At 40.9% G+C, this 23420-nt stretch overlaps 1 protein-coding gene across 2 annotated transcripts in view; it reads right to left on the reverse strand.

The window, feature by feature from the left end:
- RAB28 (RAB28, member RAS oncogene family) overlaps nt 1–23420 on the reverse strand; it is a 112546-nt gene that overhangs the window by 11165 nt on the left and 77961 nt on the right. For both annotated transcript variants that reach the window (XM_006265184.4, XM_019479740.2), the window contains exon 5: nt 491–594. In XM_006265184.4, coding sequence (XP_006265246.1) covers nt 491–594 — 104 coding nt within the window. The remainder of the gene's footprint in view (nt 1–490; nt 595–23420) is intronic.

The following is a 23420-nucleotide window of genomic DNA, read 5'->3' on the forward strand; positions in this document are numbered from 1 at the left end:
TTGCCTACTGTAGTCAATGAAACCAGAATGTATTTCTATATTACTCAACCAGCCATACTTCCATTACAATTCACTGACTGAAAATGTGCTTTGCATCAAGACCTGAAGATCACTAAGTTCAACTTTCAATGGACCACCAGGGGGAGCATGCCTCTTGGCTGGGGACCCTCTACTGAAAATTCAGATAATGTGACCTTAAGCTTATTTACTAAGAGACTATCAGCAGAGAGAAATCAGTTGGTTTACAGAGGAAGAGAGACAGTATAAATGGTAGCAAGATCTTAAACTCTTTACAGATTAAAGCCAATAGCTTATTTCAAACTAGATGAGACTTCACAGTAATTAACAGAACACAGTTTTAATATATTACACCAAAAAAAATCTAGGCATGCGTGGAGTTCAGTAACTGAAATTCATTAATGACCTGATATTTGGAGATGGTAAAACTACTATATCATACCCTATAATTTAAAAAAATTATACTACTTACAGAATCGCCTGTCTTGGCTGACACAAAATGGCTACTGAAACCATTTTCCTGGCAAAATCGTTGGTGTTTGTCAGCTTTCACTGTTCGCATATGCTCCAAATCAACTGTAAAAAGGTTCAAAGAAATGGAGAAATTACTATAATGGATCCCATTAAAATTTAGATACCTGTCTAAACAGCTATTCATTTAAAATGCTTACAATAGATCCAATCTTTTTCTTCACACAAATACATAAATGACAACCTTGAGCTTTTATAATTACCTGCTAAATGAAAAATAACCCATTATATAAAATGTGTTTTTATGCACCTAACATAAATTACAATAAACACTGATCTGTCAAATGCAATAAATGCCATTTAAAAATTAAGACTGTTCCACCACAGATACACACATGTGCAGCTCTGACTGACTCTCTAGGATCCATATGTGGGAGACTGAGGGAAGAACCAAGCTCCAACGTTCTACTTGCAAAAATTTGCACTTGGAAGATTCTAATATTATTCAAATACTGCTACAAAATAAAAGTAAGAACTTACAGAATATGTCTGCCTCTATGTATTTTTTCCAAGTTAAAAAAGGAATGTGTTTTAAAGAATTTTAATACAGAGCAGTGCAGCAAAAGTATCCATTACATTAAAACAACCACTAGAATTGCACTGAATCAATACTGACATTCCATTATTTGTAATCAGATTTTTCAGTTCCACAAAGCTAAATTTCAAAAAAAGTGTTATTAAAAATGTAAAATGCATATTTTAAGAGTTATATGCATTACTTTCATTTTTACCATTTTATGCCCATTAGAAATCAGGCAAAGGTTTTAAACAATATGTTTCATTGAAAAGCACTCATTGCTTAAAACACAACATGGTACTCAAGTCTTGTACAGGTTTTATTGTGTGCATTCCAATTTCTCCAAATCTGATCCTAAGGTAACTGGAAGCTATATTGAACAGTTTCTCTTTTTATTGCATTACAGTGCCTATAAGGGTGTTGACTCAATGCCGTCAAATTATAAGGCAAATATATTCACAAGGATTTAAGGACAACTAGGCTCTTTGAGTCAATACAGGAAAAAAAACTTAAACTGATTTCCTGAGGAAGGGACCCAACTGACTTGTAAAAACTTGTAAATTTGCAAATCTAGTAAGTCTGCATAATAGTGTCATTTGATTATCAGCTGAAAAAATGTTCTCATACTACATAAAAGGCTTTATTTAAAAATGATATTGGAGGTCTTTAATTTGTAGGCTCTAGAGATTTTCTCTAGGAGATTTTTGGTCTAACAGGGGATTCCTATACACCATTTATACTGCTTACCTTGGTTAATGTGGAGCTTTTTGCCACATGTTGCTGTTCCTTGCACATCAGTGAGGCCTTGTTTACAAGAACAGGCCTAAAATCGTCCAGCTACCACAGGCATTAATTTGTGGAAGACTAAAATACTAAGCTATTAACACTAAGGTTTATAATACTGCTTTTTCATAATATTGAAGCTAAAATACTTGTTATTTAACAAAAATAATAGGAACAAATACAGTTACTAAGCTCCAACTTAATTCAATGACCATTAAAAAAAACAAAAAAACCCAGACAGCTAATGTAGCAGTTACTTGATTTTTTGCTCTTGAAAATAACATCTATTACAAGGAGTGGTTTGAGCCAAGTTGTCTTTTAAGCAGAAAATACAGAATACTTTCTATGTTAAATTATTTTTAGTCTTCACATACTAGGTTTAATGTGAGGCTGGAAAAAAACAACATGCTGGAGAACTGTTTGAGGGGAAGAATTATTTTTTTATTCAACATTAATGGAACAAGCTTTAGAAGGGCCTCAAACCCAGACTCTAATTTTATTTTATTATATTTCTTTAAATGTATTAAAAGTGCATATCCAAACTCTCGGCACCTGTACAAATAATGAACACACAAGCAAAAAAATTTTTTAGAACAAAGGACACTGCTGCTGATGCCATTTAACGTAACAGCTCTCCTAACAAAACAATATGCCAACATTATAGTAAAGATTCCACCAGCAACAATACCCAACAAGTGACACCAAAACACCCTTGACCTCTCCCCCAGAAAAAAACATTAGGGAATACAGGAACATTCCAACATACTTAGAATAAAGAAAAGAATTCCAAAATCCAGAGGCCTTCCCAAAAAATACCTGGTAGCCACTCTTTCTCCATTTTAAACTAGGAAACAATCAGTTCAAGCAGCTTCACTAACTACATGGTATTATGCTATTATCCAGGAGATATCTTCATAGAAAGTTAGGGTTGGAAGGGACATCAGGAGGCCATCTGGTCCAACCCCCTGCTCAAAGCGGGACCATCCTCAACTAGATCATTCTAGCCAGGGCTTTGTCAAGCCAGGCCATAAAAAACTGCAAGGACAGAGATTCTACCACCTTTCCAGTTAACCTGTTCCAGTGTTTCACCACTCTCCTGGTGAGAAAGTTTTTCCTAATATCCAATCTAAACTTCCCTTGCTGCAACTTGAGACCATTACTCCATGTTCCTTCACGTAAGCCACGGCCAACATCATTCATGCCACAATTCAGCATTGGTTTTCACTTACAGCATGTACAGATATTTGCTCTCACAGGATAAACTCTTCTGGGAGTGATTTAATTCCTGGTTATTCAGGAGGAACTGTATGTCTGTGTAAGTCCTTGGTTTCAGCAAGGAATTTAAGATGCTGGGTAAGGGCTTAAAAGGACCTGACCCATAACGTTTCTTAAGACACGAGTACCTTAAGTACACATATAGTTCTATTTCACCAACACCTTAAATTCCCTGTTGAAAGTTTGAGAAAGCCAAAAAAACCTTAGAGAAAGATCATAACTGGGTTACGTACCTCTAACATAAGAACTGCATAATGTGAAGATTTAGCTACTAAGCACCTCTAACCCTAACACAAAACAGCGAGCAAATATAATCTGTGTTACAATTTAGTATAATCTGTGCAGCAGATGAAGAAGGTATGAAAATGGGTAAAAGAAACAATGGGATTCACTTGCATGACTGTAACAGAAAGAACAACCTGGAAAGCAGTGCCTGCAGGGAGATGAGTAATAGGACAACCTGAACAACAGTTACAGCAATGTAAGTAATTTAGCTATAACAACTTACTTCTTCTGTTTTTTACGATGTAACAGGACTATTATTATTCATTTGTTTTTTTAAAGTCCTTTAACAGACACTGTCTCGTTTCTTATGCAAAATCCAGAAATGAAGATGCATTAGAGATTCCAATATTTTCAAAGCAGGATATCCAGTAATAAGTTTAGTATACTTCATCATTTCCTGAGCACATATTTAAACATTTCTACATTTGACTGTTGTGCCAGAAGCCTGGAAAACCAAAATCATGCTATTGCCAATCTTTATCTCCCTCATACATCAAGGGTGCCTTGCAAGTGAAAAACTGTTGGTTTGAGAAAGCTGTCAGCAATATGGATAAGTGTACCATACCAATTCTGATCTTGCCATTGGATATATATTCAAAGCTATCTTGTAGTATCAAATATTCAAAAAAGGCCATACATTTTGATGTTTAGGAATCCTCACTAAACCCCAATTAAGAACAGATTACCCTTGTATATCAGATCTACAAATCTTCATCCATCCCTATCTCTCTCTGGCACTGAAATGTTTTGTCTATTTCATGAACCTGTCATCCACCAATGTGAGGATTAAATTAATTCAGGCATCAAAAAAACCTGGAAAGTGCAAGCAATGAAAAAAAGTTAGTGCAGAGCAGGCAGGGAAAGATGGGCATCATTTTATTTGTTTCATTCAAAGTGAATAGTTATTCTAAGAAAAGAACAGATTCTTAAAACTATAAGATGTTAATTTCAAAATAATTCATTCAAGTATATATTCCACTCTGGTCATTAGACCTTAAGTAGGATGAATTATTTGTTCATATTCTGTCGCAGCCTATGCCTATCAGTTAAAAATATATGGATGAAATGTGACTGTTCCATTAAAAAAAAAAAATACAATTACATAAAATTACTTCAAGTGCTTTGATTCCATAAACAAGTTGAGAATTTATGACAGTCATTGATTTCTACAGAAATTAGATTTCACTAATTCACTGTACAGATCATTGCCAATCATTATGGTACAGCATAGAAACCAAAATAATAGTTAATAATCCAAATCACTTCAGCTGCATGAAGGCACTCCTGAATAATAACAACATAAAAGTTGCAAAATTCTGAAACAGCAATTTCTAGGATGCCAACTTTGACCGAATCAACTGGCAGCTTCAGTTATTGTAAAATGGGAGAATGAAGGGGGAACAAGCCCATTTGAACATGGAATAAAGTACTTACATTTAAGTGCGTTTTAAATTTTGTCATTAAAAACAAATTCTCACAAAGTTGCCGATTAACAAGATTGGAGAAAATGCCTCAGACATATTAGAACACATTACTCCAAAGTCCCAGCTATTTCCTAATTTAGGGAGTACCTGGATTAAAATAAAGTTGCTTGCCCCTACGTAGCATAGAGATAGGCCAATTAATTAAAATACTTTCTTAAAATAAAACAGTGGAAATGATGCTCACAGCACCACTTTTATGCTTTTTTTTACTGCACCAGCACCGCACTGCCAACCAAAATCTATCCAATTTCAATTGTCAGCTTTCTGAAAACTGTATAGTATTTTTGTTGTGTGTGTTCAGTATCCAGGACAATAGGGTCATCACCTGTTGCTTGGGGCCTTAGATGCAACAGCAATACAAGTTAACAAAAATGATAAAAATGCCAAAGATGGACAAATTAGAACAGATGGTCATTCCACACTTCCAGTTGCTATATGAAACACAATATGGCAAAAACCATAGCGGCTCACCAGGTGCTGGTCAGCAGGGCTCGCTTCTTTGCCTTGCCTTCCCCACACTGGGCGCCTGGGCATGCAGGTGGCTGGGACGGTGGAAGTAGGGGAAGCAGAGGTTTAAAGACTCCTTCCCCTCTTCAGCACATAGACACCTGGTTCAAGGTCGCACATTAGATGCCTTTGTCCACATGACATCTAGAGTGTCTACTCCATGGGAGACTGGTGCCTCCCAAGTCTGGGGGGGGAGCACCAGATCCCCGATGAGGGGGGAGGGTCCCCCCAGCAGTTGATTGCTGAGCTAGCAGCAAAACCAGAAACCAATTCTGGTTTTGTGTCTGGGTTTCCAGGAGGTACACGGCCAATCTCAGGGGGTGCACATGCACCCGTGTGCACCCCCTACGCATCGCCAATGGTCTAGTCCCTTCCTAAGGGTAGATGACAAACTGACCAGTGGTGGTGATCATTATCCACCTGTTGCATAATCTCTTTATGGTTAGAGCATTCACCCAGAAAGTGAGAGATCTGGAGTAAAATCCCTCCACTTGAGGTACAAAGTCTTATTTCCTACATCTTGGAAGAGTACCCTAAATGTTACGCTAGAGAAAAGGCAAAGGCGGCTTCCTCCTGAAGCTAGGTCAATGGGCAGAAAAGAAAACACTGACAACAGGGAATAACTGATTAATTATGAATTTCCAATACTTTCTTAATTCAAAATCACCCCTCTGAATTACCAATACCACTTCCTGCAAGGGTCATATTCTCTTTGGAAGTTTACTGAGAAAGTTTTGAATTGGACTGATGCTGCTTATCTTCTCATAGTGCTTAGAAGTCTTAGGCCATCTCTACAAGTGCAAGTAAAAGAGGAACTGTATCTAGCGAGTGAACCACACAATCGCACCACCTGCCAGGCTACATGTGCATAGCAGGAGGCGCGATTGTGGGATTGTACATTAAATTCAATTGCACCATATTGCTGGCAAAGGGGGATCCCAATCCTGGGCTCTCCCTGCACTGCCAACAAGCAGATGAAAAAAAAACCAACACAATGGGTGATGAAGGCCTGTCAATAGTAGAAATCAACGTACTGAAGCTATGATAGGCTGGAGACAAGCCATGAAGGCTTCAAAAGGGAACATAACTGGCTAGTGCTTGATGTGGTAGATAAAAGGAAGCAAGTGGAATTACATGATAGAAAAGTGATCTTTGCAGGAGCCTCCTCAATAGAGGAGGAGGGCTTTAAACTAGGTTTTCTAGGGGATGGAGACCAAAGCCCTGAGGTAAGTGGGGAAGTGGGTTACCTGGAGAAAGAGCAAGCAGGAAGGGCAACAGGGAAGTGTTCTCATTCCTCCTGAGAATCAGGCCAATCAACTAGTTACCTTAGGTGCCTGTACACAAATTCATCGAGCCTGGGAAACAAGCAGGAAGAACTGGAAGTTCTCGCAGTCATAGAAATATGTTGTGATTGGAATAACAGAGACTTGGTGGGATAGCTTGCATGCCTGGAGCACTGTCATGGATGGGTACGAACTGTTCAGGAAAGACATGTTGGGGAGAAGAGAACGAGGAGTTGTACTTGATGTAAAAGAGCTATCTGATTGTTCAGAGGTCCAGTATGAAATCAGAGACAGGCTCATTGAAAGTCTCTGGGCTAGGGTCAAAGGAGAGAGCACCAAGGGTGATGTTGTGCTGCGTGTCTCCTATAGACTACCAGACCAGGAGGAAGTGGTGGATGAGGCTGTCTTCAGACAACTAGCGGAAGTTTCCCAATCCCAGACTCTGGTTCTCATGGGAGACAATCATCCTGACATCTGCTGAGAGGGCAATATAGCAGTACACAGGCAGTCCAGGAATTTTTTGGAGAGTGTTGGAGATAACTTCATGGTGCAAGTGCTGAAGCAGCCAACTTGTGCATGTGCTCTTCTTGACCTGCTGCTGCCAGACAGGGAAGAATTGGTGGGGAATGTACTAGCAGATGGCAGCTTGTGCAGCAGTGACCATTAGATGATTGAGTTCAGGATCCTGAGGAAAGGAAGGATGGAAAGGAGCAGAGTAAGGACCCTGGACTTCAGAAAAGCAGACTTGGACTTGCTCAGGGAACTCACAGGCAGGATCCCCTGGGAAACCAGGCTGAGGGAGAGGAGTTCAGAAGAGCTGGCTGTGCTTTAAATAATCTTTACTGGGAGTGCAGGAAAAAACATCCCAATGCACAAGAAGACTAGCAAATATAACAAGACCAGCTTGGCTTAGCAGGGAATTCTTCAGAAAACTAAATCACAAAAAGAAAGATTATAAGAGGTGGAAACTTGGACAAACAACTAGGGCAGAGTTTAAGAGTATTGCTCAGGCATGCAGAGCCAAAGTCAGGAAGGCCAAAGCACAACTGAAGTTGCAGCTAGCAAGGGATGTGAAGGGTAACCAGAAGGATTTCTACAAGTATGTCAGTGGCAAGACAACGATAAGGGAAAGTGTGGGTCCCTTACTGAATGGCAGAGGCAACCTAGTGACAGAGGATGCAGAAAAACCTGAAATGCTCAATGCCTTTTTCACCTCAGTCTTCACAGGCAAGGTCAGCTCCTAGGCTACTGCACTGTGCAGCACAGTTTGGGGAGGTGAGCAGCCAACAGTGGTGAAAGCATGTTAGGGACTATTTAGAAATGCTGGATGTGTACAAGTCCATGGGGCTGGGTGGGATGCAGCTGAGGATGCTGAGGCAGTTAGATGATGTGATTGCAGAGCCACTGGCTATCATCTTTGCAAATACTTGGCTATCAGGAGAGGTCCCAGATGATTGGAAAAAGGAAAACATAGTGCCCATATTTAAAAAAGGGAAAAAAGGAGGATCCAGGGAACTACAGACCAGCCAGCCTCACCTCAGTCCCTAGCAAAATCATAGAGCAGATCCTCAAGGAATCCATTTCTAAGCATTTGGATGAAAAGGTCATTAGGAACAGTCCACATGGATTCACCAAGGGCAAGTCATGCCTGACCAACCTGATTGCCTTCTATGATTAGATGACTGGTTCTGTGGATGTGGGGTGGCCAGCAGATATAGTATACTTTAATTTTAGCAAGGCTTTTGATATGGTGTCACACAACAATCTCGCAGGCAAGCTAAGGAAGTACGGGCTGGATAAGTATACTGTAAAACGGATAGAAGACAGGCTGGAGCATTGGGTTCAGAGGGTAGTAATCAATGGCTCAATGTCCAGGTGGCACTTGGTATAAAGTGGAGTGCCTCAGGGTCAGTCCTGGGGCTAGTTTTGTTCAGTATCTTCAAAGACCTTGAAGATGGCATAGAATAGTGTTTCTCAACCCATGGGCCACAAGAATATATGAAAAGGGTTGCAAGCAAGTCCCAGAAAAACATGGGAAAGCATGGGTTTTCCCTAGCAGGCTGGCATCATTCCAGCCTGCAAGGAGCTGTTTGGGATGACTGGAGGCAGTAGGTACACATGCATGTGTGTGCACATGCACATGGCTGGCATTCAGCCATGCAGGGTATTAGGAGCAACTCCAGCTTGATGCAAGTAAGGGTATGGGGAGTGGGGATTGGAGGTCCGGGGCTTGGAGACTGTCCAAGGGTGTGTGAGGGAGGGCAGGTGCCTGCCAGCACTGGGGGAAGGTGGCCAGCTGCCAAAGCTGCGTCAGAATGGGAGAGCAGGAGAGTGGCATCTGACCCTCCAGCAGGTGAAGAAGTGGGGGGAAGCCTTTGTGGGTGGCGGTGAGCTATGTGGCTGTGCTGGCAGCACCAGGGCCAGGGCCCGTACTCACAGGGGTGGGGCACCTGGGAGATGCAGCTCAGAGGGTGAGTGGAGCTATGACCAGGCTGGCTGGCACAGCACAGGAGGCCCAGCCCAGGACAGGTGAGTGCCATAGGCCTCCCTTCCTCCTCTCTCTAGCCTATGCTGGGGCTGGATTAACTCTACTGGTGCCCAGATGAGCCAGAGCCACAGCAGCCACTGCTCTCCAGCCCAAGCAGGACAGGAGCAGCTGGAGGCCTCCCTCTGGTGGGGCTGGGGGTAGGAGGGTGCGGGGTGGGAGTACAGGGCATCAGCATGGCCTGTGGAGACAAGGGACTGTGGCTTGGGAGTGAGGGGCACTGGCAGGGGTGGAGAGGCCGTGGGTCAGGAATGAGAGGCATTGGCAGGGCCAGAGGGCTGTGGATTGGGAGTGAGTGGCATCAGCAGGGCCAGGGAGCTGTGGGTTAGGACTGGCCATTGATTTTTACAAATGGGTCCTGGTACAAAAAAGGTTGAGAACCAATGACAGAGTGCACCCTCAGCAAGTGTGCAGATGGCACCAAGCTGGGGGGATTAGTAGATACGCTGGAGAGTAGAGCTAGGATTCAGAATGACCTAGACAAATTGGAGCATTGGGCCAAAAGAAATCTCATGAGACTCAACAAGGAAAAGTGCAAAATCCTGCACTTAGGAGGGAATACCTGCATGCACCAGTACAGGCTGGGGGCTACCTGGCTGGGCAGCAGCTCTGCAAAAAAGGACCTGGGGGTTACAGCGGACAATAAACTGAATATGAGCCAGCAGTGTGCCCTTGTTGCCAAGAAGGCTAATGGCATACCAGGCTGCATTAGTAGAAGTGTTGCCAGCAGGGAAGTGACTATTCCCCTCTATTCAGCATTGGCAAGGCCACATCTGGAGTACTGTGTTCAGTTTTGAGGACCTCACTACAGAAAGGATGTGGACAAATTGGAGAGTCCAGTGGCGGGCAACAAAAATGGTGAGGGGGCTGGAACACATGATTTCTGAGGAGAGGCTAAGCGAACTGGGCTCATTTAGTCTAGAGAAGAGGAGACAGAGTGGATTTAATAGCAGCTTTCAAATACCTGAAGGGGGATTCAAAAGAGGATGGAGCTAAACCAAGGGTTGTCAACCGGGGGTACCCATATTCCTGGGGGAACTTTGAAAGGTCCCAGGGGGTACATGTGGGCAGGCAGGCAGGGATAGAGTGCTGCCACCCTGTGCCACTGCCTCACAGGAGCAGGACTGGGGCAAGGCAAAGGCAGTAGCACTCCTCTGCGGGCCGAACAGGCACCACTCAGCTGGCCGTACACGAGGGGAGAAGCTTGCACGCGGCCGCCACTCCGTGTGCAACCCCTCCCTCCCGCCCCATGACCAGCTGCTGCTACCCCCCACTTCAACCCCTCAACCAACTGCTGGGGGTACACTGCTCAAAAAAGGCTGAAAACCCCTGAACTAGACTATTCTCAGTGCTGGCAGAGGCAGCTTCCTCCTGAAGCTGGGTCAATGGGCAGAAAAGGAAATACAGACAACAGGGAATAACTGATTAATTATGAATTTCCAATACTTTCTTAATTCAGAATCACCCCTTAATTCAGAATGACAAAACAAGGAACAATGGTCTCAAGTTGCAGCAATGGAAGTTTAGGTTAGATATTAGGAAGAATTTTCTCACTAGGAGGGTAGTAAAACACTGGAACAGGTTACCCAGAGAGGTGGAATGGCCATTCTTGGAGGTTTTCAAGACCCATCTAGACAAAGCTTTTGCTGGAATGGTCTGGTTGGGGCTGGTCCTGCTTTAAGCAGGGGGCTGGACTAGATGACCTCCTGAGGTCCCTTCCAACCTTAATTTTCTATGATTCTATACCACATGGATCTCCCCCACCTCACTTCTACACTATACCGCACTGCACTACACTCCCACCCCACATTGCTCTCGGCTCAGTCCCAGCACCCTGGCCATGCCACACCATCCTGCCCCACCCCCCATGGTCAGGTAGAAACTGAAAGCCAGAGGATGGAGGGGAAACCCAGAGATTCTGGCTGCTGTTGCAGACAGAGCAATGAGGGAGGAACCGTGGCTGCAAATCACAGTCTGCCAGTTGGACAGACCTGGTCTAGCTCATTGATTTTGATAACAGATTGGCATTAGACTTGCTAATTTACCAAAGGTTAAGTTCAACAAATAAAAGCCTGACACCAACTCCCAACAGAAAATAAAACCGTCTCAAGAAATAAGACTTAGAAATAAAACGTGTTTACCTACAGATGCAACTACCTTGAAAGACTATTAAGTGCCAAAAATATATTGGGCAATAAGTAAAATAATGTACACTATGAAATATAGAGATAATCATTTGTCTTGTGAATGGTCACCAAGTGCAAGACGATAATGAGCAACTGAGCAAGTTATGTATCATTCTTTTGTTTTACTACTTTTACATGGTTCTATGCCAAAAGAAGTTCATTTATACTGGAATAATGTCCAAAGACCCCTATAAGGTCCTTCACTATATAGCTGTCTGCAACCCTTCATAAATGAATATGAAATGCCAAAGAACAGCAGTTTTCTGGACAATGGACACAATAGATTTCATTTCTGTATATGAAGTTTTCCCCTGCAGTTGTCTCAAAACAGTAAAAGAGAAGAAAGAGAGCTCAGAGAGGCTAAGGGAATAAACATTATGCTTGCACTGAGCAGCAAAAGCAGAGGAGAGCAGGTATAGCATAGAACAGGCAAGACCACTAACTGTGCTTAATACTTTGCTAGAGCTTACCTTGGAGCTGCATATGATGCGTCTAATCTAAATGGCACCATTGTCACAGAGATTAGAATCTGACTCAAACCTATTTCCATATAATATAACAATCACCCAAAAGGTGTCATTTTTTAAACTATATATACATCAATACATTAAAGACAGAATATAAGAGCTTCCTCAAATGACTTCCCCAGTCTGAGTCAAGTACTCTTGAGATTTTAAAATGTACAATTCCAACTACATTGTGAGGGAATCTGTCATTAGTGGTTAAGTCTCTTATTTATACTTAACTTTTGCTAATCAATTTATATTATTTGATAAAAAAAATGGATTAATTAGGAGCTTTTAGAAATTCAATATGGACATTTTAACAATTTTATGCTTAAGTAGAATTTAGGTTAGTTTTCAAGCTATGCGTAAACATGCATAGTATTCTATAGCACTGAAAAATATATTCTTTTATATAGTATGTTGTGGAAAATGAAATATCTTTCTGCAAAGTATTTGCAGCTGTTCATACAAGTTATAAAATTACATAATGTTTAAATAATGAGCTATCATGATTAGCCCACACAGACATGACAAGTAAAATGCTCTAATAATTTATTAATTTGATTTACATGTGCTTAAAATTATGTACATATTTTCTCTTCTAAAAATACTCCAGGGTCATAATAAAGGGGCAGTATAGAAGTTTCTCTATCTTATTTTCTTACTATAGGAACACCATAGCCTTTTTCTCCAGAAATAAAACTTAAGCATCTGGTTGCACAATAATTTCATGAACACCATCTCTTCAGTCCACTTTGTATGAAAAAATAGAGTTCAATGAACCAGTTATTTTTGTTTAATCTCAGAAGTTCAAGGTCCGTTTCATTTTGTGCTTGGGATGAGATGACAACAGGGGATGAAGAGAAATGATGGAAGTGCTTGAATACTAGGCAGCAGGATTTACTACACCTGTTTAATAGGGTTAGAAAATATTTTACGAAGGTGTGGACTGGCAGGGCCCGTAGTCCTAACCAGCCAGAATCCTTCTTAGGCCACCAAATTAAATCTACAGCTTTCCCTTACCCAAGTAATTTTCCTGCGCTTTACTGCTGTGCAATAAAGTCATAGAGCTGTTAATAAGTCCTCCATTTCTTCAAAAATATTGGGATGAGCCAATTAGAATTTATATTTTATAAAGATTCAGGTAAGTATACTCTTACCTTCTAATTGAAGGAAAGGCTTTGGTTTCAGTGAAAAAGTAGTAATTATTTGACAAGCTTTGATAAAAGGTAAAGATGAAAATGTAAGTTATAGGCACTAGCTAGTTGCATTTTTTTCAGTATGCATTAGATCATCTCTCCTTTATACTATAAATCATAAACATATGCAAACATTACTTTTGAAAAAACAATTTGATTTATTTATATGTTACTGTAGATATAGTCCACCCTCCTTCAGAAGGTACACAGTACAAACTGCAACTTCTGTACACTTAATATATTTTATTAATACTTGCAATCCTTTTCTCACACTAAAACTGTTTCAAATGCCAAGAAAAAGAACATTCTTTCAGTGAAGTCCTGCAAAATATGCCACCACTGACATAAGGAAGCTGAAAATGAAATATAAATATAGTTCCAGTACAGATTTTCTCAGTAATTTTTAGGTTATCGAGAAAACATCTAGAGTGTTGATCTGGTTATACTCATGTCAGACAAACTACGTGTCACATTAACTACCTCCAGGAAGTTATTCCAAACACAAAATAAACTGTTTATGCCCCTTCTTGGATAGATAGCATGACAGATTGTTATTAGTTGAAGACAGATGAAATACATTAATTTGATTGCAAGCATGTGTTTACTTTCTCACTGTCATGTACACTCTAGTGCCGATGCTTCTTTACGAGGACATAGTAACAAATCAAATGCCGGATTAGAAGAATTGTTAAGGCAGAGTAATAATAGCTAGTGCTCTGGTGTTTTAGAATAGCTATTGTTTTACACCCATTTCCTAAAAAAGCATGAAAATATCTAGGAAGTATTTATAAGATGCAAAACTGATAGCTTGAAAGAGCCTCTAACAAACAATATATTTAAAGCTTCCTCCTCTATAGAACAGCATAGATATATAAAAAAATATGAGTTAAAATAATTCAAGAAAAAAAGCATTATGAAGGTGTATTTTATCATTTTAAATCTGTTTAAACCAAAGGGCCAGATTCTGGCAGACCACTAAAAAATTCATGCCAAGAGAGGAATAAGGCAGAAAGTTTCCAATCCAGTCCTGACTCCTCTAAAACTAGAAAAGTTCCAATACCAGAGCTGCAAAGAGGTGTCTGGGATGAGAGGAGAGATAGGTATACTCCCTTTTGTTTGTAAATCCCCTAGCCATGGCAGTTGCATACGCATACAAAATATAACTACAAAGATTACTCTTGCTTGAAAACAAAGTAATCTTCGAAGAGATGCTAAAGGTTAGGTAGGGCTTTTCAGAAAAAGTAAGAGCATGCTAACATCAGCTTGTCAGCATATGTGCACACATTCATATGATACGTCTAGTGGTTCTAGGACATGAAATAGCAAAAGCTAAACACAGTGGAACAAGTTTTCCTTTACTGGATTTTTCTATTTATTAGAAAGGTTTTTAATTTAGAGGCCATATTTTCTGAAAGAAAAAAAATTACATATTTAATACAGGACTTCCAAAATAATAGTTAAACAGAGCACGTAAAGAAATCCAGCATTTTATCTTCACTAAGTCTACAACAAAAACATTTGTTCTTTCTTTCTTGTTGTTAAAAAACAAGCAAGTCAGCACTGAAAAATGCACTTCTACTAGGTTTTTAAATCAGCTATATATACAGTCAAATAGTATGAACAGATAGCAGTTGCATCGTTGTGCTAAGATTGGATGCTACACAAAGATGCTTCAGTATGTGTTAGATGTTTGCTACTCTGGAGATAAGGTTTGGAGAAGTAAGTTATAATATACCGTGCAAATCCCACCATTTTAGCATTTTTAAAAGGAGAAAAATATGCAAAAGAAATGTAAAGAAAAAAATAGCATATATGAGTTTGTTTTGAAAATTAGAAAGATGTAAAAAACCTAGAACAAATACTATACAATATTTTCTTTTGATTGGACATTTCCCGCATTTCATTTTTGATACATTCTTGGCAAAATCTTTTTGCAGACACCATAGAGTCTTCAACTAAGCAGACTAAGACTACACAGACATTCTGAACTTGATCCATTCTGTGTTTTGTTTTGCTTTCATGTCAGATGTATCTTTAATTGTTATTCCTGTTAGGAATCTATTCTAATAGAGGTACTTTAAGAAACAAGAATGCTTTTCAAAAAAAGAGCATTAATCAAATGTATCAAGTGTGTTGCACTGCAGTAAGTCTTAATTTTACATGTACCATAAAAACAACTGTTTCCTTCATTTTTTTTGGAAGGGATAAAGTAAGAGAGAAGGTGGTTAAAGATTAAAATCTACTGGCTTGTCCTCTCCAGTTCCCAAAAGATATTAGCCCACACAAAGCTCCATGTTGTTTCCAAACTAGTTCCAATACACAAGCTATCTTATTAAAGTTTAAAGATAGCATTGGTATTCCTGTATTACACTACAGTTTACAGTCCAGACATACTCTAAAGGCATACTCTAAAGGCACATTTACATACAGAGACACTCAAGTAAATTAAAACAAATGAACTAGAGGTGTTAACCTCCGTAAAGATGCTCTCATTAAAAAAAATGAGTGGACTGCTTTCAGCTAAAGCAAACTACAGCTATTTTATTTCTGAATGCAATCAACACAGGCTTAAATGTACTTCAACTTCACACCTTAAGTTGACTTGTCTTAACTTTCCTAAGTGTCCCCTGTAACTATGTGTTCTAAGACTATTATTCACTCCCAGTAAGGGCCATGAAGTCCTGTAGCTATAGCATACATACAGCAAAGGCAGCAGTGCTGAAGAACTTTCCTTTACACTGGGGATGTCAAATGCACCCTGGGTCCCAGGCCAGATCCAGACTGCAGGGGCTCCTCCCAGACCAGATCTGTGGGATCAGCAGCAACTGAGGCTGTGTTCAGTAGGCAGGACAGGTCTGGGGGCAGGCAGTGGCGCAGGACTGCATTTAGGTGTCAGCAATGGACTCTAGCCAGGCATCAGCAGGGAGTCGGGGGCAGCTCTGTGGGGCTCTTACCAGATAGCAGCATGGAGCAATGGGCATGCAGTGGCATGGGTCTCCAGATCAGTGGCATAGGGCTCTGACTTGGGACTTGCTGTGGCACGGTGCATGTGGCAGTGTGGGGCTTAGGCTTCACAGCAACAGGCTGCATCCAGGCAACAGTGCAGGAGCTGGGAAGCTGCCACCAATAATCATGTCCATGAGGGTCTAAAGACCTCAAATTCTAGTCATACCTCCCAACTACCAGTAGTCTATTCAGCTATCAGTAGGCCAGACCTGGCCTGCAGGCCATATATTTGACAACCCTGCTCTACACTGAAGCTTTAATATGCCTTTTATAGACAGACCCACTCTGGGAAGATGGCAGTCCTCTTTCTACTGTTATCCATCTAGATATCCAGCTGTTTCCAGCTCTTATCATCACCTCGCAATTATTACTGGATTCTCTCTACAAGACCTTTGTAAGGCAAGTAGGTATTAACTCTATTGGAAAAAAATGAGATACAAGGCCAAACATCATATAAGAAGCCTCTCACTGAACTATGAATTGGACTCAGATCTTCTGAGTTCCTGTCCGCTGAACTATGCTTCATAAAATATTTTCTTCTTCTTGGTCAATCTCTCAACTACAACGCAATCCAGTAACAATGCTGACAGTAATTTCTTGGATTAACACCTGACCAAAGAAAATTGTATGCAATTGCTTATTAAAGCTCTTACTTCTGGACTCAATCATTGCATCTAAACAACCTGCAAGAAAAAAGAAGATAAATGATACATATAATGCTGTTTGAGATAAGAGCTTTAAATTTAATAACTGAATAGATTACAACCTATGGCCTATAATAGAGAAAGAGGAAGAAAACTCTTTTTATTGGATTTATATTCATGAAAATGACTCAGTTGTCACCAACATTAACAAAGCATAAAGTTCTATGTAGATAAATTCTTGCCTTCTGTGCCATGTCAAAAGGGCTAATCTAAAACACCCAGCAACACACTCTATAAAATGTAAGTTTGAGTCCTGCCCTCACTTGCACTAAACCAAAGAAGGAAATGCAATAATTTACCAGATGAATAATGGAATGTGTCTGTTTTACAAGACTCAACTTTTCACAAACACAGAAATAATACAGTTGTTTTAAGTGAAAGAACCAGTACAAGAGCATTTGGGTCAGACTTCCCAAACTTAACTATATGTTAGTTCATAATTTTAGATCCACATATTCCTTGAAACAAAACATTTTTCTTTATAAAAATTCAATTTAAAAAAAATTACAAGTAAGCATCTAAACTTATGACAGCTGTACTGCATTCTCTCCCATCTAATCTAAACAAACCTATTTAAAAGAAGCAAGTGTTTTATTCCAGGAAACGATTTCAATAAAAAAAAAAATTTCTTCTCTGGAGTCAATACATTTTGTAGCTGCTCTTACAATTTGATTTGTGCCGTGTCCCTATTTAAATAACAGCACTATGTAGCTTGAAACTCAGCTTGTTACTAGAAAAATTATCAGAATCTTGTCTTTAAAACTACTAGGAAATATTAGTAAAAGTATTACAAAAACAAACAAATAGATGAGTTATTCAAATCGGCTTGGTTAATCTGCTATGAACATTCATAGATTCATAGATGTTAGGGTCGGAAGGGACCTCAATAGATAATCGAGTCCAACCCCCTGCATAAGCAAGAAAGAGTGATGGGTCTAGATGACCCCAGCTAGATGCTCATCTAACCTCCTCTTGAAGACCCCCAGGGTAGGGGAGAGCACCACCTCCCTTGGGAGCCCGTTCCAGACCCTGGCCACTCGAACTGTGAAGAAGTTCTTCCTAATGTCCAATAATGTCCAATCTTAATCTGCTCTCTGGTAGCTTGTGGCCATTATTTCTTGTAACCCCCGGGGGCGCCTTGGTGAATAAAACCTCACCAATTCCCTTCTGTGCCCCCGTGATGAACTTATAGGCAGCCACAAGGTCGCCTCTCAACCTTCCCTTGCGGAGGCTGAAGAGATCCAGTTTCTCTAGTCTCTCCTCGTAGGGCTTGGTCTGCAGGCCCTTGACCATATGAGTGGCCCTTCTCTGGACCCTCTCCAGGTTATCCGCATCCCTCTTGAATTGCAGCGCCCAGAATTGCACGCAGTACTCCAACTGCCGTCTGACCAGCGCCTGCTAGAGGGGAAGTATCACCTCCTTGGACCTATTCGTCATGCATCTGCTGATGCACGATAAAGTGCCATTGGCTTTTTTGATAGCTTTCGTCACACTGTCGACTCATGTTCATCTTAGAGTCCACTAGGACTCCAAGATCCCTTTCCACTTCCGTGCCACCCAGCAGGTCATTCCCTAGGCTGTAGGTGTGCTGGACATTTTTCCTCCTTAGGTGCAGCACTTTGCATTTCTCCTTGTTGAACTGCATTCTGTTGTTTTCTGCCCACTTGTCCAACCTGTCCAGGTCTGCTTGCAGCTGTTCCCTGCCCTCCGGCGTGTCCACTTCTCCCCATAGCTTTGTGTCATCTGCAAACTTGGACAGAGTACATTTCACTCCCTCGTCCAAGTCACTGATGAAGACATTAAAGAGTATCGGTCCAAGGACTGAGCCCTGCGGGACCCCACTGCCCACACCCTTCCAGGTCGAGACCGACCCATCCACCACGACTCTCTGGGTGCGACCCTCCAGCCAATTCGCCACCCACCGGACTGTGTAGTCATCCAAGTCACAGCCTCTTAACTTGTTCACCAGTATGGGGTGGGATACCGTATCGAAGGCCTTCCTGAAGTCTAAGTATACGACATCCACCCCTCCTCCTGTGTCCAGGCGTTTCGTAACCTGGTCATAAAAAAAAACTAGATTGGTCAGGCACGATCTGTCTGCCACAAACCCGGGCTGATTTCCCCTCAGCATAATTTGTCCTGCCGGGCTCTCACAAATGTGAGACTTGATAATTTTTTCAAAGACTTTGCCAAGGATGGAGGTGAGACTGACAGGTCTGTAGTTGCCCGGGTCCTCCTTCCTCCCCTTTTTGAAAATGGGGACCACATTGGTCCTTTTCCAGTCCTCCAGGACTTGGCCTGTGTGCCACGAGCATTTAAATATTCCCACCAGTGGTTCTGCAATGTTGTCGGCCAGTGCCTTCAGCACCCTTGGATGGAGCTCATCCGGGCCTGCTGACTTAAAGGCATCCAGTTCTTCCAAATGACTCTGCACCATCTCAGGGTCTACCAATGGAAGTCTGGCGCCTTGCTGCTGCCTCTCTACAACCCCAGTGAGAGACTTGTCGTGCCCCTCACTTAGGAACACTGAGGCAAAGAACTCATTGAGGAGTTCAGCCTTGTCCCCCCTGTCCGTCACCAATTGTTTCTGCCCATTTAGCAGGGGTCCTATTCCTCCCTGGGCCTTCCTTTTACTCCCTATATATCTAAAAAACAATTTCTTGTTGTCTTTTACTTGGGTTGCCATCCTCAGCTCCATGGTAGCTTTGGCCCATCTAATTGCCTCCCTACAAGCACAAGCAGAGGAGGTATATTCATCTTTGGTGATCTCTCCCTGTTTCCACTTTTTATGTGCTCCCCTTTTGTCCCTTAGGCTGCTCTGGATTTCTCTGGTCAGCCAGGGAAGCCTCCTGGCCCCTTTCCCTCTTTTGCCTCGCTCAGGGATCGTCTTGCTTTGTGCCTGAAGGATCGTTTCCTTAAGGCACAGCCACCCTCCTTGGGCTTCCATCTCTTCAGATCTCCTACTCTGCAGTGCATCCTTGACTAATTGCCTGAGTTCATTGAAATCAGCTTTCCTAAAGTCTAGCACTTTCACCCTGCTAGTTACCTTACCCACTCGCCGTCTTATGGTGAATTCTATTATTAGGTGATCACTGTCCCCCCCATTGATAGACGTGCTGCTACAAAAAGTCAATTTCCTTTTTGTAAGAATTTAAATTAGAACCTGTTCTGCCATGCAAATAAAATAATGACAAAAATGTAGAATAAATAAATAAAACCAATATAAAAACTAATATATGCAACTTTTTAAAATAAACTCAGCACAACTTATAAGAAAAATATGGTAAGATCTTAAGATGAGTGAAACTCCAAATTGAATAAGTATTTTTCTATTCAATCTGTTATGCTTAAAAACAAAAACTGTAATGTACCAAGTATTCAGAAGATGGTGCTAGTCTAATACATCTGTGAGCCAAGGATGATTCAGTTCCTCTTACAACACCTCTCATATTTTCTGATTTGGATGCATCTAAAATAATAAATAGAGCTCATCTGCCAAATGAACAGGGATGTGTACTGCTAGTTAAATAAAACAGAGAAATGAGTGTTACTAAGTTTATTATAAAATGCATAAACTTGTAGGAAACCTGAAGAAATAAATGTTACGTTTTCCCTATTTTATATACTGTTACAGCTCAGGATCTAACTTAACAATTCAGAGATAGCTGCCTTATAATAGCCCAGACCACTAACTTCAACTCTTAAATGTCTAGCAGTGAAATCTTTCCTCCAATTGCAGAACAGCAGAACATCTTTAACTCCAGTAGGGTCAAGATTTCACCCTCAAAGTTCAAGGCTGATTTATTCAGATTTGGAATAATCTCACTATTAATATGAAAAATTAAATCTTTAAGATTAACGATTAAATAATTCTGGACTAAAAATAGATAGACTGTAAATATAATGAACCGAGCTAGACTGTCAAGTTTCAAATAAAGATTTTGGAGCCAAAGGTTCCTGGTTCAGAAAGGGGGATCACAATAGCTGAGAACAAGATCCTGGATTTCTGTATGTAGGAGATGGGGGTGGATATGAGGGCACTGTCCTGCAATAAGAGAGAGTCAGTCCCTACTACACCCACTGCAAACTGGAGATTTTGTTCTAGGTCACACTGATTCAGTTGCACTAGGTATGTAGGGTTGATGTTTAAGGGTCGGGGGGGGGGGGGGGGGTGTTCCTGGCTTTTAACATGTCAGCTTTAGTATGTTAACTATAGCCTCACATTAGGAAGTACCCACAATTTTCCCCTCCCTTATCTCTACAACAGATGAGACAATTCACTTTCTCAGGCTTCTTCTTCATTCATCTCCATTGTTGGCACCCCTGAGGCATAAGCCATTGTTCCTGGTCTAGATGGAGGTGCAGCCACAGCGTGTTTAGCAGTTGGCTGAGAAAGAGGAGAAACAGGTTTCATAGGTAGGGATCTACCAAATTCACTATTTCACAGATTCTGCGAAATCCGGGCAACGCTCACAGAATCCATGGGGAGGGAGGGGGGAGAATTTACCGAGTGCTACAGCACCTTGTCAGAGTGGGGAAGGGGGGGAGGACGGAGTCGCCCACTCAAAGGGCTGCCAGCAAGATGGCTGCCACCCCTGCCCCTTGCTGCTGATTGGCTGTGAGGGCTGCCTGTCATGTGGCCCTGCACCCTCCACCAATTGGCAGCAGGGGGTAGGGGTGGCAGCCATCACAGCCAATCAGTGCCAATGGGGCAGGGCCCCATGACAGGCCAATCAGCAGCGAGGGTTAGGGCCAACCCCCACCTGAGGTGTGAAGGGCCTACCATGCTTCATGCACAAAATGGCTGCCCAGGCCTGCATTCTGTCCATGAAGTTGCAGGCCAGTCCCCATGAATTAGGTAGGTCCCTATTCATAGGTTTGCAGCTCTTGCTATACCACAATGCAAAACATCTCACAAAGTATCTGTGCCTTGTAAGCCAAATAAAATATACAGAGCAACTATACTTAAAAGTATCAAATTTAGACCTGGTATAATATAAAGCAAGAGGGTTTATTTTTACATTTTCATTTATTAACGTATGTCCACCTAAAACTAATGCATTACAAACAAGTCTCTCAGTAATATATTTCTCTGCAATGTACTGTTCATATGAACATTTTCTTATAAACAAGATTTAATGCACATATCAGCTTTTATCCCTAGATGTCAACAAAATCTACAAAGAAAGATAAGTACTGTTTCATCATCCACAACTTATAAAAGTGGAAACTGAGGCACATACAGGCAAGTGTTTTATTCAGCCTCGCTAGTCAGCAACAGTCAAGCCATTCAAAGGATCCAAGTCCAGCCTTCTCAGTGGCTGCCGTTGCACTGACCTTTAACTCTAAAACTGCTTTGACAGGTGTCCTTTTCTTGATCTCACTTTGAATAGCCCTGCAAAAAAATTGGCTACTTTCTGGAGTGTAGAGGTTTTTTCCAATGGTCTAAATTACTTGCTCCTGTGAGACCCAACCTAGGTCAGGTCTTTGGGCTTTCCTTGGCTCATTCCATTTGTTGCCTCCAATAGATGTAATAAAGAGCTGGAGATACTTAGCATTTCTCCTACATACCTCTCCAGGAGCTCTCCCACAACAAATAATTACAAATGAACATTAAATCATTCTCTAAGGTATAAAAACAAGCCATAAATGTTCAGAGATCAGGCCAAAGCAGTATTATTGTTATTATAATAAACCTTCAGCATTAAGTCATTTCAAACATCACTTCAGTTTCTTCCAAACATTTCTGCAGTTTAGAAGCAAGATTGGCACATATCTATATGCATTTCTTCAGTTACTGACCTATTTGTTACTGCTCAACTGTTCCACGTGAACCAAATACTAGTTTGAGAACCCAGTTTTTCCTGATGTTTTAAAGTTTTTGTAACCAATTATTACCAGGCAAAAAAACAAACAAACAAACAAAATTCAGCCAGAGCCACTCCACTTTAAAATAACATTAAAATACAGTTCAGTAAAAACTGTAACAAACTGTGACTGGCTATAGTGTAAAAAGTACTAAAACTGAACTACAGTAAATATATGGCTTCTTACACAGCCACATTCTGTCTTTAATTACTTATCTGCATTAAAAACCTGTATGCAAATTTTAATTAAAATCTGCATAGTGAGATTTTTTTTCTTGCAACCTTCTTAGTTTCTTCTGTACAACTCAATTCCTAAGACTAGTTCTCTATGAAGAGGTCAAATTAATCTGAAAATATAGTACATAGGCTGACAAAGAATACAAGCAACTGATCTGCCAAGAATAAGTGCAAACAGGTCTTCTACAGTGTATGTATGCACATACACACACTTAAAACTCTTTTCAATAGCCAAATTTCAGATGTTAAGTAAATTCCATATGAACTTTTGCTTTATTGATCAGTTTGTCAACACTCCAAAAAAAGAAAAGCAATTCAAGTGAAAAGAGGTTAAATGAGTCAAATCAGAGATTTAGTCAAACATTAGAAGGTAAGCAACATACAAAAGGGGCAGAGATACAAATTGTTTATATTATATACCAGGGGCGAGCAATGATTTTGGGCAGAGGGTCGCTTACCCAGTTTTGGCAGGTTGTCAAGGGCTTCC

Source organism: Alligator mississippiensis, chromosome 2 (assembly GCF_030867095.1).
Source record: "Alligator mississippiensis isolate rAllMis1 chromosome 2, rAllMis1, whole genome shotgun sequence".
Taxonomy (NCBI): domain Eukaryota; kingdom Metazoa; phylum Chordata; order Crocodylia; family Alligatoridae; genus Alligator; species Alligator mississippiensis.